This window comes from Drosophila takahashii, chromosome X (assembly GCF_030179915.1).
Source record: "Drosophila takahashii strain IR98-3 E-12201 chromosome X, DtakHiC1v2, whole genome shotgun sequence".
In the NCBI taxonomy this organism is placed as follows: domain Eukaryota; kingdom Metazoa; phylum Arthropoda; class Insecta; order Diptera; family Drosophilidae; genus Drosophila; species Drosophila takahashii.
Genome location: NC_091683.1, coordinates 8,041,926 through 8,060,892, shown reverse-complemented (window position 1 = coordinate 8,060,892; position 18,967 = coordinate 8,041,926). Strand labels below are relative to the sequence as shown.

General features: G+C 35.7%; 2 protein-coding genes across 6 annotated transcripts in view; both read left to right on the top strand.

The window, feature by feature from the left end:
• Positions 1-12,960, top strand: part of LOC108068097 (uncharacterized) — a 49,346-nt gene extending 36,386 nt beyond the window's left edge. For both annotated transcript variants that reach the window (XM_017157501.3, XM_070219254.1), the window contains exons 2-4: positions 7,895-8,371; positions 10,076-11,056; positions 12,603-12,960. In XM_017157501.3, the coding sequence (XP_017012990.1) occupies positions 7,899-8,371; positions 10,076-10,259 (657 nt within the window). In that variant the 5' untranslated portion in view covers positions 7,895-7,898 and the 3' untranslated portion in view covers positions 10,260-11,056; positions 12,603-12,960. The remainder of the gene's footprint in view (positions 1-7,894; positions 8,372-10,075; positions 11,057-12,602) is intronic.
• A 5,348-nt stretch (positions 12,961-18,308) lies between these two features.
• Positions 18,309-18,967, top strand: part of mgl (low-density lipoprotein receptor-related protein megalin) — a 148,543-nt gene continuing 147,884 nt past the window's right edge. For 3 of the 4 annotated variants that reach the window (XM_070219215.1, XM_070219216.1, XM_044396282.2), the window contains exon 1: positions 18,309-18,538. The gene's annotated coding sequence lies outside the window, so the exon portion shown is untranslated. Of the gene's footprint in view, positions 18,548-18,967 lie in introns of all 4 variants that reach the window. The other variant, XM_070219217.1, reaches the window with a different exon arrangement.

The window sequence follows — 18,967 nt, the reverse complement described above, 5'->3', positions numbered from 1 at the left end:
CATTATTTATATACTTTTTACGCCCAGCTCATATTTGGAAATCATTTGACATTTTGTTGCCTGTTGCCGCCTGCAATTGAAATCAATAAATTTTGGGGAAAAATTTGGTTGGGTGAAAAATACATACATATGAAAAAAGGAAAAGCCATAGACGATGGCCTGGAAATTTTCATTCCGCATTTATGATTTTCACACTCTTTGGGAGTCATTTGCACCGCCATCACGTGCCGACAATCACGCAAAATCATTGCGCCGTCATTTATTAGCAGGACAAAGGGCGGAAAATGGGGAAAGCGTCTTATGGAGTTGCCACTTCCGCTTTTCCTTGACTCAGTTCCAATGTCATTGCCATGGAATTTTCCCCCCTTATCCCCTTGGTTGGGTCAGCAAATTGTTTTGGGTCTGCCTTAGATGAAGATATGAAATTTGAAGAGCTCAATTTATCATTCCGAGAAGAGAGAAGCACTTGGAAAAAATATCCTTTTGAAAAAGAATATTTATTGATTTAAAAGTGATTTATTGTAGAAGCGGAGACTCGGAAAAAGACAATGTTGAATAATTTATTATTATATCGAAAATACGCATCCAACATTTTTAAAAATATTATTTTTTAAGTATTGACTTTGTAGGAATTTTTTTAGGTGTTTACCTGGAATTCTGTAGCCTTTTGATGATTTTAGCTCGTGTTGGTGACAGTGCTGCCATTTTGTCCTTTTTCCGGACAGATCTGTCCTTTTTTTAACGGCTTTATCCGGAAAAAATTTCAAACATCCCCTATCCGGAAATCTGTCCTTTTTTCAAAAATAAGGTTTTGAGTGTTATTTTTGCTAGTCGAAAGTGTATAAACCTGTTTTTATATGCTAAAATGCCTTTCTAACCATCATTTTTATAGTTCGGCTCTTAAAAAATAATTTTTTTTACAAATTATTAAAGAGACGTAAAGCAGTCGATGGATTTTCTTTATGGTACAATTTTTTCTGTAGCAAAAAAAAGAGGAAAACACTTTAAAAATTTCTCAATTTTTACTCTCTGCTTTTTTGTCAGAAAAAAATTTCAACGACTCTTATTCGGGTTTGACGCAGATTAAATTTTTTTGTATTACCAATATAGTTACTTGAAATGCTTTTATTATTTTAATAATTTTAGATTATTACGTATACGCACAAAAATTTACCATGGTAAAATGATCAAACAAAGAAGGTTGTGAGTCGGGAGCAGTAGATCATTACATAATTGAATTTTATTTAAAATCCATTTATACTAAGTAAATATATAACCCATTGGTAAAAACAGAAAAATGGAGGCGCATTTACTTTTGTCCTTTTTTTTGTCCTTTTTTTAAATTTTTTGTCCTTTTTTTCCCTGTTTTTTGTGGCTTATCTGTCCTGTTTTTCAAGCTAAGCGATGGCAGCACTGGTTGGTGACCTTCCAGAGAAATTCTATAAAATGAAAATAAATTATTGGCACCTGTTTTTGGGGTCCTGTTTGTGACCTCTGAACTATTGCCATTGAACTCAGGCCGTGTCATTCAATTTAGATTTACTGGCAGCGAGAAAAATTCATAGCCTTGTTTATATTGCTGTATGGCCAAACATTTTTCTTGTTGACATTCTTGGTCATTTATTTACTTTCGGCGGCAGCAACAGATTCTCGGCCATCTATCTTAATCGAAAGAAAAATATATAGAAATATATTTATAAACAGCTTTTAACCGTATATATTTCAATGAAATGTTATCAATTGCCGTTCATCGGAATCGAAACAACTGACTCGGAATAATTGGCCGATGAAAAATTTATCATTTATTTATTTTGAGAGCAAACAAGCACTCGAAATGCATTACTAAATGTCAATATCTGCCCGCTTCAGCGAATTTGCATTGAATAATATTTAGACAACCTTTTGGCGCATTTTTGTAAGTGAGTTAATTTTGCATATTAATTTGTTATATTGTTAGTAAGTAAAGAGTGAATAAAAGCGGTCCTTTATTTTCATTACAAAAAATACAAAACCATTGAAACAATTAATCTTTATAAATAATAACCATTTTGATGTTTTCAACCTTCACGTATTTTTTCATTTTTTAAAGCTGATTGCGGTTTTTACTTTGCGTTTATAAATAAATTTAATCTAAATATAGCACAACCATTCAAATGGTTTTTAAATCCAGCAATTCGTAAATATTTGTCACAGTAATTATTTTTTTCATTCATTCGGTCGTTGGTCCATTGAAAATCCGCTTAAATGTAATAAAAATAAATTTAAATTGAAATACGCTTTTTGCAGGCCGACTTAAGCGGGCGGCCATGTAAACATAGACAAAACTTGGGGGTGGCTGCACTGAAAAAAAAGGGGGTAGAACCGAAAAGCCGAGCTCTTTAAAATTGATGAAGTAGAAATTACTTTTAAAGAAAATATTTATAAAGTTAGTTCGTATTAAAAAAACAGGAAACCAGTTTATTCTAGAAAATAGGTTTTTTAATTTTTTAAATAATCTTTTTAAGTTTTAAGGAAAAGTGAGTAAAATATACGTATGCAATTCGGATAAATAAATATTTAGAATATAATATTTTGAAAATATTTTTTTAGAACAAATGTTGTCCCCTTTTATCAGAGTGTAAAATATTGTGGACGACTCCATCGCCTGGGGATTGGGGTCTGATTTGGGTGTTTGTGTTTGATTGACCGTATCGCCTATCTGCGCTGTTCTGGGTCCACGGGGTGTCGCATTCAAGGGTCACGCTTTAGATTCGCTTCGATTTTGGTTCTGTTCTAATTAAACCATTTTGAAGTTGATTGCGTTTTCCTGGCGAGGCTTCTGCCTGCCGCTTTCGCCCCGATAAATCAAATTTAAATGTTTGAGTGCTACTCAAATTGACTGCCCACTTTTTCCCCCAACGCCGAGAATTAAAACCGGAAAAAGGAGAAAAAAAAATTCCCGAATCGAACTCACGCCGCGCAAAAATGTCGAAGGCCTCGCAGGGAATTCGCTTTGGAATCGGCGTCTGTATTCTTTATATTCCACTTTTTTTTTTGTGGACGGTCCCAGCCTGTGATGCATTGTGCGTATTTTTAATGTTATTTAAATACATAATAAATCTTTTATACAAATTCTTTTCCGAAGGTCCTGAGGGAGAGAGATACTCAGAGTAAATCATGCCAGCTCCCTCTGCATTAAATACAAATAAATAAATACGAAAATAATTTCATAAATAATATTTAATTGCGGAATTATATATTTAGGGTTTTATTACTATAATACCTATTTATTAAATACACCGACTTATTTTTATATATTTAATTGTAATTAGTCATTGGATTTTCTCCTTCCCTTAATTATGGGGATTTTTCAGAGCTATAATAAAATGCCGGGCCTCAACTTTCCTAATCGCATTAAAGTTCCTGAGTTCCAAGCATCCCCTAAAATATCACGATACCGATTCCGTGACCTTGTTGCCTCGAATCAATTCGAAAAAGGGACTAAAAACGAAGGACGGGGGGTGTATATATCATAATTGAGCCACTCGATTGCCTTGCCTTCCGTTCCATTGTAGTTCCTGTAGTCAGCAGAACTTTTCTCGATTTTCTCCCCGCTTTTCACTGACATTTCCCCGTGCTTTTCCCTGGACTTTCATCAGTCCCTCGTGGGTCTATCTGTCAGCTCACACGATGAGTACTTAGCAGGGCAAAGCGAAAAAAAAGAAGCGATTTGAATTTTTGGCAGCCTCTGCCTTAACCCCTAACAACCTATATCCGTCTCGCTCTATACCTTTCTCTCCATCTCTTTCTCTCTGCCACAAAAAAGAGACGGCTGCATTGTGTTGGAAAGAGAGGCAATGACTGGAGAGACGCCTGTCAATTTTCATTTCCATCACGAGCGCGCCAAAAGAGAAATTTAAATGAGGTAATCTTTTCCCTTTTTTTTTCCTCTCCCCTCCTCGGCAATTCCTTTTGTTGTTTTGCCCGGGCTTAAAGGCGTACGTGTGTGTGTGTGTGTTAGCTCTTTTGCTAATTACATGCTGCTTACCAAGGAAGTAGAAGCGGAAAGGGGAGGAAGGGGGTCAAAAGGTTCAATACGAAATCGAATCAAATCGCTGCAAATATCCGTTGCTCGCTATTAATAGACGCTCATTATTGGCATTTTTGGCATTGGCCAAAGTCAGACTCACACGTCTGTGGGTGTTTTTCTCTACACCCAGAAAAAAAAATGACCTAAAATGTCAAAAAATGGCCTAGAATTTAGGTAAAATTGTCCTAAAACTGGAGCTAAGTCCTTGAATGGCCTAAAATTTAGGATTGTATGACCTAAAATGTTAGGCCATTAATGGCCTAAAATGGGGTAATTTTTGGCCTAGATTTTAGGTAATTGGCTGCCTTAAAAAATGAGAAAACCCCTATCCAAAATTTTAGGCTTTATTTGGCCTAAAAATTTGTACTGAAAAATGTTTCATATTATAAAGTAAATACAGAGAAATTTATAGCTAACTCGAGGTCAATGTCGGCTTAGTCTTCAAGAAGTCGTCATTATTTCAACACACAAAAACGAGCGAAGAGGCTTCACTGTTCAGCAGTGAAATCGCTGTTTTATTCAACGATCGAAGTTGGTTACCATGCAAGCCGCGCTATAACTGGTTGGGAATTATAGCGCCGCTAGAACGGTATCAGAGTTCCGTGCAAATTTATTTAGGTAAAATGCATTAATTTTAAGGCCCACGATGACCTAAAATATTAGGCTATACGGGACCTAAATAGTAGGGCAAATATACAAAAAATTTAAATTTTTAGGCAGTACATGACCTAAAAAGGAACTTTTAGTCCATTTAAAATGTTTTAGGCTATGCATGACCTAAAATGTTGTCCATCATTTTTCTGGGTGTATTTTTCCCGGCAATTGGCAGCTTTTTGGCGCCAATGAAGACAGCCGAATTCCAGTAATAAAGATGCTACAAAATCCTTAGATAGTTTGGGAATGTAGAAAATATAAGTGCTACATAAAAAAGCTTTTTTAGAAAGATTTATTTATAAATAGTCTTTGGAAATAACAAGATTTTGTTACAAAATTCTATTAAACAAAGAGTTTTGAAAATATTATTAGTTACCGGTTTTTTTTAATAGAAAAAATTGAGAATAGGAAATATAAAATGTATTTATATTTTATTTATATTTTAAAAAATATTTTGTTTATTTTTTTGTAAATCTCTCTTTTTTCCGATAGTATCTCTAGCTCGTCCATCAGTATTCCTTTCTTTTTAGCTTGATAAATTAGCGCAGCTTTAAAAAAGTGCCGTCACCATGAATCCTGAGATAAAAGAGACGGGCAATTTCTTAACTTTTAGACATCGTCTTGTCAGGCTCTCATCTCTGGTCCTCGAATTAAGCCGGCGTCTTGTTGCCCACACACGAATAGGATTCTTTTCCCTTCTGCGATTTCCTGATGGGCCTCTAATGCTTAATAACAATTTCATTTACATTTTCGGCACATTTCGCATCGGCTTTTTGGCCCAAGCGGCGTATGCGCAATGTCCCGGAGCCGAAAGGTATTTTATTTTATTTTTTCTACCCATTCTTTTTTCCGACGACCTAGAAAGGGTTTTACTTGTGTAGGTATATTATATGATTTTTCCTCCTCATTTTGAATTCAATTCAATTAATTGACACATTTTTGTTTTTCCGAGTTTTTCTCTTCTCTTTTCTTTCCATTCTTTTTTTTTTGCATTTCGTTTTGGGATTTGCCCCTTCGAGGATATCCTCGCTTTGTCCTAACGCCCCCACAATTTCCGGTACGCTTGGCGGCACTGCAACGTAATTATAATGCACAAAGGCTAATTAAAGGGCGAACGGGGGAATAAAGGTTCGCACAATGTATTGGGCTTCGGATTTGCGTTAAAAATACAAGGTAACAATACCGCATTTGTTTTCCCTTTTTTCAATACAGTGTGTACTTTAATTACCAATAGGGGCTGTCAAGTACATTTTGTGCCACAAAATTGCACGTTTTTAATGGGGCTTTTTCAGCAATATCAGGGGTTTCTTTAATGTCAAACCACTTTTATGGGTTTTTTATTGAATAGGCTTTTCGCTAATTAAATGTGTTTATGGAATTTATGCAATAAATAAATATTTATTAAATAAATGAAAGGGATATTTATGGGATATTAAGGGGTAATTAGGGGTGTATTTAAGTGATATTTATGGATTTTATAAATTTATACCAATATTTACCTGCAAATTAAGATGAGGAGTTAATTTTATCTTTCTGTAAATAAAGAAATCTAAATATTGATTTATATGCATATTTTTCCAACCAATTTTCAACTTTTCTCTGGCCATAAAATTAGTGTGATTATTTAAACATTACACTCATGTAGCATACAGCTTAATTAAATTAAACAAAAAACAAACGAAAACCATTGCAAATGCTTGTATTAATATTTATTTAATTAAAAGCGAAACGACCAAAGAGATTATATTACCCAAAACAAAATAAAAAAAGGGTTGATTTAAACTGATTATCTGCGTGCCTCTCGTATTATTTGAATACGGGTATTAATATGTAAAGCCACAATTCATAACTACTGGCCAAACCATGAATATTTCAATAATCCAGTTGAGCTTTATGGAGCGTCAAATTGATTCGCTGTTCATCTGACACTTTTCAATGTTTTCATGTTTTCATTTTCATTATTTTCCCATCGTCTTTATGTCTCTGCCATTTTTGTTCATTTCTTTTTTTCCATCGAATTTACACAACGCCTCCGTTGGACAATCCGACAATCAAAGTAAACAAAAGTTGGGGCCGCAAAAATCAAGCTCAGCTGCGGCAAACTTTCGCAGTTGATTTAAATTTCTGCTAACCGAATTTGATTGTTGAAAAGTTGCCGCCTGTGCACAGTGACCGCAAAATGTCAACAGCACTTCTCCGCTTTTAAGCTGCACTCAAAGAAAAATTTGAAATATCCAAAACAAAATCGAGGTTTTATCTGTTCCATAATAACAGATCGACAATAATATTGACAGTCCATATTTGGATCTATATTTCCATTGATTCGGCCATTTCGGTTTTTGGTAAAAATATGAATTTTTCCTTTTCCTTTTTTTTGCTGTAACTTAACCAAAAATGATCCTACACCAAAAATACATACTGTTTTGAACAGATAATAAAATAATAAATAAATCCATGACACTTTCCGTGTGACTGTAGAAAAATAAAATTTTCGCCAATTTTCCATTTTTTTGTAAGGGGGTACCTCATGATTTTTTTACGAAAAATGGCAAAAAATAAAATGTCCAGGTTTAAATGCCAATCGATAGGAAATTTAATAACGAGTTCAGAAAGGTATGACAATCCATATTTGATTTCAACATTTCTATTGTTACGGTCCAAAAACGAATTATTTTTTTTATGAAAAATTGGGATCTGATTTGAATATTTTTCTTTTGGTTTTTTTGCTGTAACTTGGCCAAAAATGGTCCTACACCAAAAATACATACTGTTTTGAACAGATAACAAAATATTAAATAAATCCATGACACTTTCCGCGTGATTGTGTAAGAATAAAATTTTCGCCAATTTTCAATTTTTTTATAAGGGGGTACATCATAATTTTTTGCGAAAAATTGACAAAAATTAAAATTCTCAGGTTTGAATGCCAATCGACTGGAAATTTACTAACGAGTTCAGAAAGGTATCACAATCCATATTTGGATCAATATTTCCATTGTTATGGCCAAAAAACGATTTTTTTTGTGGAAAATTGGGATCTGGGTTTTTGGTAAAAATATGAATTTTTTGTTTTTTTTTTTAGATATTTTTTTTTGTATTAAATATAAGTTGTGCTATAAAAGATAGGTTTATTCGAAACATATTACATTTATTTAACTTTGACCATTTCAGAACAATGCGTCGCTCCTCGTTCACGCCCGTCTTCAACCTGAGCACCCAGGAGCCGCTGATCGTGGTGGAGGAGTCGCACACCGCCGAGGATGGCGACGACCTTGAGGGGGCGGCCGGCGGCTGCGATCCGACCGCCGTCGGCACGCGGCGCTCGAACAGCGACGACTCCGAGCCGGACTCGCCGGTGAATCCCTACCTGCTCTGCCCCTTCCCCGACATGCAGCAGAGGCGCAAGCACTCGCTGCCCTCGCTCCAAATCACCGAGGGCATCACCGCCAGCCAGGTGCGCCGATTGTCGGAGGTGGGCGGCGAGACCGGCGGGCTGAGTCCCAAGGAGGTCGAGTTCCTCGCCACGCTCTCCCAGAAGGCCAATCCCTCGGCCGGCGGACGCAGGCACTCGGTGGTGACCATCTCGGCGGTGCCGCCAACGCTATTCGGACGCAATCGCCGCGAGTCCATTTCCGGCGTATCCTTCAGGTAAAAACACTCACTCATATTCGCCATTCGCCCATTCACCATTCACCATTAGCCATTAGCTAGCGGAAGTGCGGAGGTTTCGCGCAGCAGGACACGCAACCGCAGGACCTTTGTTAACGAGTACACTACAAAAATATTAGATACTAAAAAGAAAACCTAAAATGAGATACAAACATTTTAAAATCATTTTTTAATAGTAAAAATACTGGAAAATATACTAAAAAAAATAGTACAAATAAAAATAGAAACAATCCATAGAAAAGAACATAACAGAATTAAGATCAATCTTAATTTATTGGTTTATAAGATATTCAGAGGTTTCAATAAAATAGTACGATGTTCAGTAATTGATTAAAGAAGTTTTTTAAAATTCTAAAAAAAATCTAAAACAGTAGTAAACAATATTTCTCCCTGTGCACATATCCCTCTGTCTGGATAGCTCTTGCCCTTTTCCTATCTGCGACTCTATGTACCGGGCCTAATTGAATTGCGCCGCCGGCTGTTTCCAAGCTTTTGTGCTGTGACAGCAACATTTTGATACCCTAATGGGTGATGGAGGGCGGAGACGGAAGTGGGCGTGGCCAGGGCGTGGAATAGGAAATGGGCGGGATGGGGCGGCAATGACCAGAGGCATAATGAGATTGTCATAAACTGCGACCGGTCATTGCCATATGATGGGGCCCAATAATAATGAGTCCAGCAATCAATGCGGAGATGCAATAAAATCTCTGAAAATTTATAGATAAGTTTACAGCTTGAGGATGATTTCATTTGCTGGCTATCAAGGAAAGAAAATCTTAGAATATTGGCAAAAATACAATTATTACTAGCTCATCTTTCAAGTTGTTCAATCTTAAATCTTAATTTTTTGACAACTTTTGATCGAACTTTCTAGCCAAAAGTTCTGACCATATTCCCAATTCTTTTGGCCCTGACTTTGGCCAAGTTCTGGATGCCCGTGGTGGCTATTTAAATTGCATCCCATCCAGCTTGGCCAGGCCAATAGAGAAAATTCCCCGTGTTGCGTGTCCATTAAACGCCCGTCGCACTTTACGAGCCCAAGATGAGCGGCCTCGGGGACAACGGGGCGTATAATTTATGCTAAAGTGATAACCGCAGACCCATCAACCACTTACTATCGCTGCACATGGATGTGGATGTGGGGACTGGCCAGGCAGTAAAGTACAAATTGAAACAGCTCCTAAAACAGCCTGAAATGTCAAATGGTTTCGCAATTTTTTTTGTTGCTGTTCTTGTCTAGGCACCTGAAGAAGTGGTGATTTAAAATGAGGATTAAAACAAATTGGAAAGGTGGGCAGCATAGTGAAAAATAACTAATAAATATTAAAAAAAATGCAAGCTATATATTTTAAAATAAGAACAGCTAAAATATCACTAAAAACTGGACACCCAAAATTACATTTTTAAGCAATGTTCTTCGTAATCTTTTAGGTGATAATGCTCGTCAAACCAAACACAAAAAATGAAATTGGAGGGTTATCGCATGTAGGGTTGCCATCATATAATTGGGCAAAGTTTTTATGTAGACAATTTTTAAGAAGTTATAACTTGTAAGCTAGTGAACCAATTTTATGGCAATAAAAATGAAAATGGTTAGATTATTTTAAAAAATATTTACAAATTTTTAAATTAAAAAATTTTAAAATATAAAAACTTAATTTATTATTTAAAAATTTTTTACAGTGGCAGTCGCCGGGGCAGCGTCATCGCTGGACCGCCTTTGACCGACCATCGCGGCAGCGTGCACAACTTGCAGCTGGACATCATGGACGGCATCGTGCAGCAGCGGAAGACGCGAAGCGGCAGCGGCGTTTGGACAGCGCCCGTTCTGCAGGAGGCCGACAGCAATGTGCCCGTGCAGACATAAGCGGCTCGAGGATACGCAGGACATCTGGGGGGATGGATGGAGGGATGGATGGATGGATGGATGGATGGACAGATGGATTGGATGGACACTGAGCAATTCAAACAAACGCCTGGATGCTCCGCCACTCGAACTGCAACTGGACCTTTATTAACATTCCGTGTTTTTACCCAACCAACCCACACAACGCTCTGCCCCCTCCGATTTTCCGCCGGGAAATTGCTTTTCGCGGCTGCCGCATAAAGCAAACAAACAAACCACAAAACCGCACGAAAAAAATCGCACGGAAAATGGCAAAGAATGGTGGGCGGGGGAACAGAAAAAAAAACAAAAAATACAGAAACCAAAAATATAAAAAAAGAAAATATTAAACTTCGAAAATGAAAAACTGCAGTTAAACAAAGAGCGAGATGGCGAGCGGTTTTAAGATGAAAAGAATTGGTCGAAAAAAAAAGAAAAACAAAAAGGAAAAGCGGGAAAATACAAACGTAACGAAAAGCAGTCGGTGAAAAGCAACAGAGAAAAACGCATCGCGACCATTTTGATTGCCAGCAATTTCGGTTAACACCTGTGCCATGTGCCACGCCCACAAATGTCGCCCGCCCTCGCCGCCCATCGCCCACATTTACGACTTAAAAAAAAATATGCCACCCCCTTCGTGCAAGGATAATTGCAAATAATATTTAATTGGAGTGTTAAAGAAGAAGGACAAAGGAAAACAAAGATAGCGCAACACACTCGAAACCCTTCCTCGAAACAATGATAATTCCCGAATGGTCAAAAAGGAACAATTACCCAAAGTAAGTGCAATTTCCAGAAACCTTTATCTTTCATTTCGCTATTTCAGCCAACTCATTGGCAAAATGATTTTTGTTTTTATTTTTTCAATTTAATTTACAATTTGTTTTTAAATTAATGCTAAAAAATATATTACAGATATCTTTGTGTTTTTATTAGTTTATTTAAAAAATATATATTTTATAATTATTTATTTAAAGAATGTTATTTTTACTATTATTACTGATTTTAATTTATACTTTGCCTTGAGTTCAATATTAAAATAATATTACGGGTTTTTTCAACTTTTTTACTTTTACAATTATATTCTACAATTTTGTATTTAAAATATATTAGTTTATTATTATTATATATACCTTTCGAAACAATTTCTTTGGCATAAATTCAAACTTAATCGCTTAGCCCACAATTTCCGGCGTAGTTTTTCATAATTTACCACAAATTATTTGGAACCCTTTTTTCGAAGGGGGTCCCCGTTAATTGCAGGTGTCTGAAGTGCCTGGGTAAAACCAGCAGGAAAATTGTATATTTTTTTTCTTCTTCTGAATTTCTTGCATTTTATTTTTGACATTTGTCAATGGGCTGTGTGCATTTTTAATAATCCCACTGCCGGGCAGCTAAACATGAAAAACATAAAAAACACGCACAGCAAACACATACATAATGAAATGCAGCTTTTGGCTCAAGGCCACCAAGGGGTTTGTGGGTGGTTGGGAAAAATGGGGGCCAAGGACGAGGACACAGCATCCTTACACTCCTCCTCCTCCTAGTTCGGCCAACGTGGCGTGTGAGTAATATTCTGCTGCAACAGCTGCATCAATGCCAATGACAATGCCAATGCCATGACCAAGGAGATGGCTCGTGTTTTTAATGGTTTGTCCACTGTCCACTGGCTAATTTAATGTGGGCGTGGCAGAAGGAAGGGGAAGGGAGGCAGCAGCAGCTCTTAATTGAAACGCGTGTTAGTTTGCATTTCATTTCCATTCCACTCAGTCGGCGCCCCGGAAACTAATTATAGAAAATCAAAATGCAATTGCGATTGCGATTGCCAACTGAACTGCGCTTAGCTTAGCCGACTGCCGACGGCCATTTGGTTGGCAAAATGTGGGCGAACATCAGCATTTGTCCTCCTCGCTAAGCACGATAATCGTGCAGGGCAAAATTAATGGCCTGAAATTACCAAGTGTCCTTTGAGCGGAGTGCTTTACAGCTTCTAACAGATGGCTGCAAATTATTAACGATTAATCTCTGCAGAAGAGCTGACTCTACAATTAAGGCATCTAAGCTCTAAAATATACGATTTAATTTTATTTGTCTGTTTTAAAAATTAAATTAAACCATTTTGTAATTATTATGAATTACAATCTGCTGAAGATTTGATTCTACAATATATATCATTTAATATATGTTTTAATTTTAATTGTTACTTTTGCTTAATTAATTAGTTTATTTTGCTGAAAGAAATTCACATAGTTTTGAATTTTTATCAAAAAAAAATATTAACGTTAAATTAAATCAAATCAATTCTCTCCGTTCTTCTTCTAACAGGTTCCATCATCAATCGATTAAAAAGCAAAATACAACTCTATGTAATCAATCTATACTACAACATGAAATTAAATCTATATATTGTATATTCAGGAATTGATAAATTAGTGAATAACTAGCGAAAACGAAGACAAAAAATACGGAAAAAAGCGACTTAAAAATAACTATTTACTTAGGACCTAGTTACTCCTCATTTTTTGGATGTCGTGTAGATTTTTGTGAACCAACAACCACCGCATGGAAGAAACCACCAATAACAGAGATACTAAGATGCAATCCCACAGACTTTTTATCTATGAAACAGAAAGTGGAAATCCTCAGGTGCTTTTTCGATCTAGCTTGTTTTTCCAGCTTACCCGCACACAAAAAAATTTGCTTGGTAAAATAGACCAACAAAGATAGTCACGTAACTATTAAAATAGTTACGTGTATTTTGTTTTTGCTTTGGGTTTGTGTCTTTGCTAATTGTGTGTATTTTGTTGTTGTGAAATGACTATTTACTTATTAGAATTGACAATTTTGCTGGTTGGGGCCTGTTTGACAATTATTACAGTTGATTTTACCAAGTTTTTTTTTTGTGTGCGGTCACCATTTTTAGCCCCCGATTGATTCAATCAACAAGTGCAATCAAAATTCAAGAGAGTTGACAAATGTACCATGTACCTTAAATAAAAACCGAAGTGTAAGACCCAACACTAAACTCTAAAGTGGAGAAAATAAAAACCTTAGGCTAAGAGCAAACGATTTATCGCCAAACCAGCAATAAAACGAAGTGGAAAATCAACTATTTTTGAACTGGGCTTGCTGCTTGCCCAGCCCAGCAGGTCAGCCAGCCTTTAGTTCGAGTAGCCAACCCCGAAATCCGAAGCCCCAATTAAGAAAAAAATATTACTTGCATAACGAAAAAGATTTCATCAATTTTATTTCGGTTTTGTGGCCAGCTATTAGAGGATTTGAAATCACCCGAAAGGTTGTCTAAAATATTGCAATTAAATGTTATTAAATAAAGGGATCTTTTTAGGCATTATTTTAGTTATTTTAATTTATTCAAAATTGCATTTAATTTAGCAGTAATTTATTTTGTCAACAAAATTATTTATATAAAATGTTGTTATGTAAAAATGCGTTTTTTTTTAAATGATTACGAAAAATATTTTAAAGCCTAGACAATCTTTTTGAGTGATTTCAAATCTCTAGAAATTGTTAAAAAAAAAGTTACCCGAAACTTGGAATGGAAATTGAAATTAAAAAGATCATCATGGTCTAAAGTCGATGGAGTTTTCTTTTAAATAAGTCTCGGTGTTGTTATTGCTTATAGAGTAAACATAAACACATAAACATAGGGTATATACGTATATCCCCATCATAATAATATTTAGAATGTACATAACAAAATACTGGAATATTTAATTTTATCTTCGTGTTCCTCTGTTCGAACCGGAAACGAGATTGCGCCTTCTTAGCACTCCAGGAAAATGATGAAAAATGTCCCCGAACATCACAGAAAAGAGCGGAGAGAACTTAAAAACACCTAATACCCAACAAGAAAAATCCCCTTCCTCTATTTTGACCTGAGAAAATGTCGCTGGACGACGAAGGAAAAATACAAAAAAGACGTGTGTGTAAAACAAAACTAGTGAATTTTTTTATTATTAAACATAGTCAAGGATAATCAAGACGAGACGATGGCAAAAATATATATGATTATGAGAAGCCAAGGAGGTAAAAGATATATTTATAGAAATGAACTATATGTATACATACTGACAGATTGATTATATGATTATATAGTAACTTATTGTCACAACGCAAGAGCAATCAATGTTTAACTTTATTAAATGTTACAAAGAGTTTTAAATATTAAAAATATACTTAAAGAAATATATACAGAAGATATGCCTATATATTGCAGATTATATTCTATACATATAATTTGTAGGTCGAGCTAAGATGAATTAAACACTAGACGTACTCGTAGTTCGCCATTATGTTTGCCAAAAAAAAATCGGGGATATATATGTAAACGAAGTTGTGTCAGCCATTACAGAAACTATAGGATTATTTACCAAGAAGTTTCCAGAATCTCATTAAAATCCATTTGTAAATCTATTGTACCCGCCAACCAAATAATCCAGCCTTAAAATACTATTCTCAAAAAAGAACTTTGGAAGGAACAAAACCCAACAATACAAAAGCATTTCCCGGGCTGGCACTCTTTGTGAATTTTTTTTATTAAAAACTCATTTGAAAATCGTTATTTTTTGTGTCCTAGCAATAATGATATGAATACAAATATGTGTGTGTCGCTCTGTCTCTGTCTCTATTGTGTTTGAGATTATTCGTATCTTATAATGAATATTATTACTAAACTAAAGCAAAAGAATAAAGAATAAAGAAACGTAAGAAAGCAAAAGCGGAGGAAAGCGCAGAATAGAATCCACAACAGAAATTAAAATTACTAATTAAAACGATTACTTACAGTAGACTTAAGAATACAAAGATTAAATAAAGAAAACGATTTCCTTAAATTAACATTGGTGTAACATTTCTTGAAAAGCTCCAGAGGTTTAACATAAGCTCTAAAAGGGAAATGGAAAGCTTTTAGTGGATATTTCACCACCTGAAAGAAAGCGTAGAAAGTAGAATAACGGTAAAAATAACGTCACCGTTATAATCTTTCTACACAGCTTAAAGCTCAAAAGCGGTAGCTTTTAAAAGTAGTAAACGCTCAAGTTTATTTTTGGCAAAAACCAGTTATTAGATTTAAATATCTGCTAAAAGCCTTTTGAATATTTAAGCTTTTATTTTAAATAATATAAATGCTTTTGTTTTAATAAATTAAAATAAATATTTATGTGTTTAAACAATTTCCTAGGGCTGACGTGGAAAATTTCTTGCTCCATAAATAGAAATCCAGTTAACAAATATTTGCCGTGTTAACCTGTCAAACTTTTCCAATTATTCACATGCACCTGTTGCCGCCCAATAATTTGCCTTATATCATTTCCGTTGGATCCAATTACATATCCGGAACAATAGTTAAAACCAATTTGGAGACAAAATACACGATGGACTACGCGATAATTCTATAGAGATCCGATTAAAGGGAGCAAATGTTGTGTAAACTCAGTTACTATTTGCGTAGTATTTTAAAATTTTATAGTTTTTAAATATTAAATAGTTATTTATTAAATACTTTACATTATATATTAAATAATATGTAAAAAGCCTCTCCCTTAGTCAAAATATATACTTTTCTTATCAAATCTTTGGCTTATCTCAAAAAATGTTAAATAAAGACCAATATTTATATTTATTTACTTTTGGCTGTGATGAGCAACACAACTTAAAATGTTTGGGACTGCGAAAACTGAAAATTGAAAACGTTGCATATGATGAACATTAAGTCTTTGAGTTTGGGTTTTTTTTTTATTTATTATTTGTAATAATTGTGCATAATATCTGTGAGTTTCAGTCATTTATTAAGCAGACAAATCGAGCTAAATTGCGATCAAGTGAGCGACCTTGGCGCGCCGCCACTCGAGAACATGCTCAACGGCTGCTTTTGGATGGTTAATACATTTATTTTGATTATTTTCGGGCGGGTCACGCTTTCGCCAGTGACCCTGGTCTTAAAACGCGCGAGAATCTCTGGATAAATAAATAAGAACTGCACGCTTTTGAGTTATGCATGAAAGGTGGTTTGCTTCTTTGTTAAATACATTCCCCTCCACACTCAATAATATATCTTAATGATAATGTTTTTAATTCGAATTCTGGAATAGGGCTTGGGGGAATTACGCTACCTTAGCGATAACAAAGTTTCTTAATAATCCGTAACGTTCGGTGATGTCTCTGAAAACGATCTGGCTGGGACTGGAAATGCATTTGAATCGTATAGGGTATATTTTTCTACTTGGCCACCTGATAGGCGAAACAGCTTTCCACCGTTAAAAAGCCTCAAATTGTCCGATTCCCATTCCCCGTTCCTAGAATGCGGAACGCCAGAAGGTAGGGAAAAGTTTTTAAGAGCCGAAACAGCTGTTCATTTGGTGACTGACTTGCCGGCAATTATGGCGATTTTCCGCGGAACGAGGCGGTGAAAAGGGTTCCTCAAAATAGTTTCGATACACTCGAAAAGTGAATAGCCATTCTCTTACTAATCTTTATGAATTACACTGTAACTTCCTTATTAAACTGTAAAACAGATTTTGATTTTTTCAACAAAGAAAATTGTTAAATTAAAAATGTTTCGCAAAGTGGTTGTATCAATTATATTATATTACATTACATTATTTTTCTTTTATCAAGCAGAATAAAACTTTAACTTTTAAAGCATATTATTTTATAACCTCACCCTAAATTAAATAAATACGTATCCCATTATTGTTTTAATTTACATAACACTCGGAAGACTTTGAATTTTCCCAGAGGACCCAGGCAACCTGTTGAAGGGCCGGAAAAGTTGCAACTCGAGCCGCGTTTGCTGCCAACATCGAACATGCAATTGTTTACGTGCCGAGATTTCGCCTTCGAAAAGAAAAATAAACAGAAGTCTCTTCTGAGAAAGGTATCATTTGCCAAGCGACAGTCGACAAAAGTATACACATATGTGTATATAAACATAGGCATATGTATACCCACCTACCCAAGGAACAGCGAGTCAGCAGCTTAAGTAGCTGCTCTAAATAATAAATTCAATTGTAATCAGAATCGTTTATGTAAATATTCAAATCGTCAATTTACCCGGGGTGCCCGGGGAATATTGTCCTCCAATAATCCGCGAGGCGGGGAGAGTGGGGGCCTGGAGATATGGAAATATGGAGATGGCGGGGCAGATGCAGATAAGCACCCCATTAAGGCAACAATAAACTCAACAAGTTGTTCACGAAAAGGAAAACTGTCAATTAGAACCACGCACTGTGGCAGCAACATGTTGCTGCTGAATGAAAACACAACATGCAACATGTTGCATGTGGCGTTGTGTCACAGGTGTAGAGGGGGGCTACTTCTTTTTAGGTGCATGTAATATTAATAAATATTTGAACAAGGATATTGGGTGTACCAAAATTCTCTTCGTTCGTACGAAGCAATTTTAAATAATTTAATTTAATTTTTTGGAATGTGAAAAAGTTTTTTATCTCTTTTTGTTTTGTAAGCACAATAATTTTGTATTTTACAAATAGTAAAACGAGAAAAACTGAAACAAAACTAAGGCTAAAACTGTTTTTGTTCTATTTAGCTTAGAGAGAATTAAACAGTGTTTAACCATTATCCCCTAACTTTTCGACCCTAAAAACTTTAGGTTTCTACGAATCATCAAATAAATCCATAACATTTAAATTAGAAAATGTTAGATTTTGTCTTGGTATAATTTTCATTAAATTGTGTTTAAGCTACTTGCAAAATAAGTTTTTTTAATTCCAATTGAATTTGACTCTTGTTAACTTATTTAATGAATGGGCTATATTTCTGACTCTTATTTAAAAAATTAATATATATATTATTTCGATGATATGGTAACTGTAAGTTGATGAATATGGGTTTATTTTCTGGAAAGACCCCCCTCGAAAGCGGCGCTCCTACTCCGATGGAGTCAACGCAACATGTTCGGCGGCTCGTCGGCCAGCTGGTTGGATGTTCGATCGGTCGGTTGGCGGGGCGCCTTGGCTCCGCTGGCATCCGCTGGTCAGTCGCTCAGTCCCTCAGTCGCTCGCGGAGCGTCGTCGTGAACGGTCAGCCAGCGCGGCTAATAACTAACTAACTTTGGTGACAGTGCGCCATACTGACTCTGATCCGAACCCGAATCGAGGCCCACAGCAGCCAGAACATATTACCAACAATATATCAGAGCGGAAAGTAAACGGAGCTACTCTGAACGAAAGAAAGACCTTCTCTAAGATAAATCCTGTTGAGTGTTTCGAGTTTTTTTTCGAGTGAGTGCGGTAAATATTTCTTAATTTTTTTGCTGTGCAAGAGAAAAGAAAAAAATGTATAAAATAAAAACCAATCAGTGAAAATCAAAATCGCTAAATATCGAAATAGAAAATATGGAACATAATTCGAATCGCAGAAAAAAAAAAAAAAACGCAGGCCAAAACGCAAAACAAAAGGGGCAGACAGAAAGAAAGCGCTTTTATTATTTTTATTTAACGATTTTTCTTCTTGCAATTTTTTGTTGTTTTTGTATTGTTGTATTTTGCACACTTTGTTGTTGGGTCAGTTGGCGGCTTTCGCCACTTTACGAGCAACTTCCTTTTTTGGCCAGAGAAAAACCAGTCTGGCCAAGAGACCTCTGGCCAAAACCAAAAGGCGACGACGACGGCGGCGGTCGAGGGTCCAAACATTGCAAATGTAAACAAAAC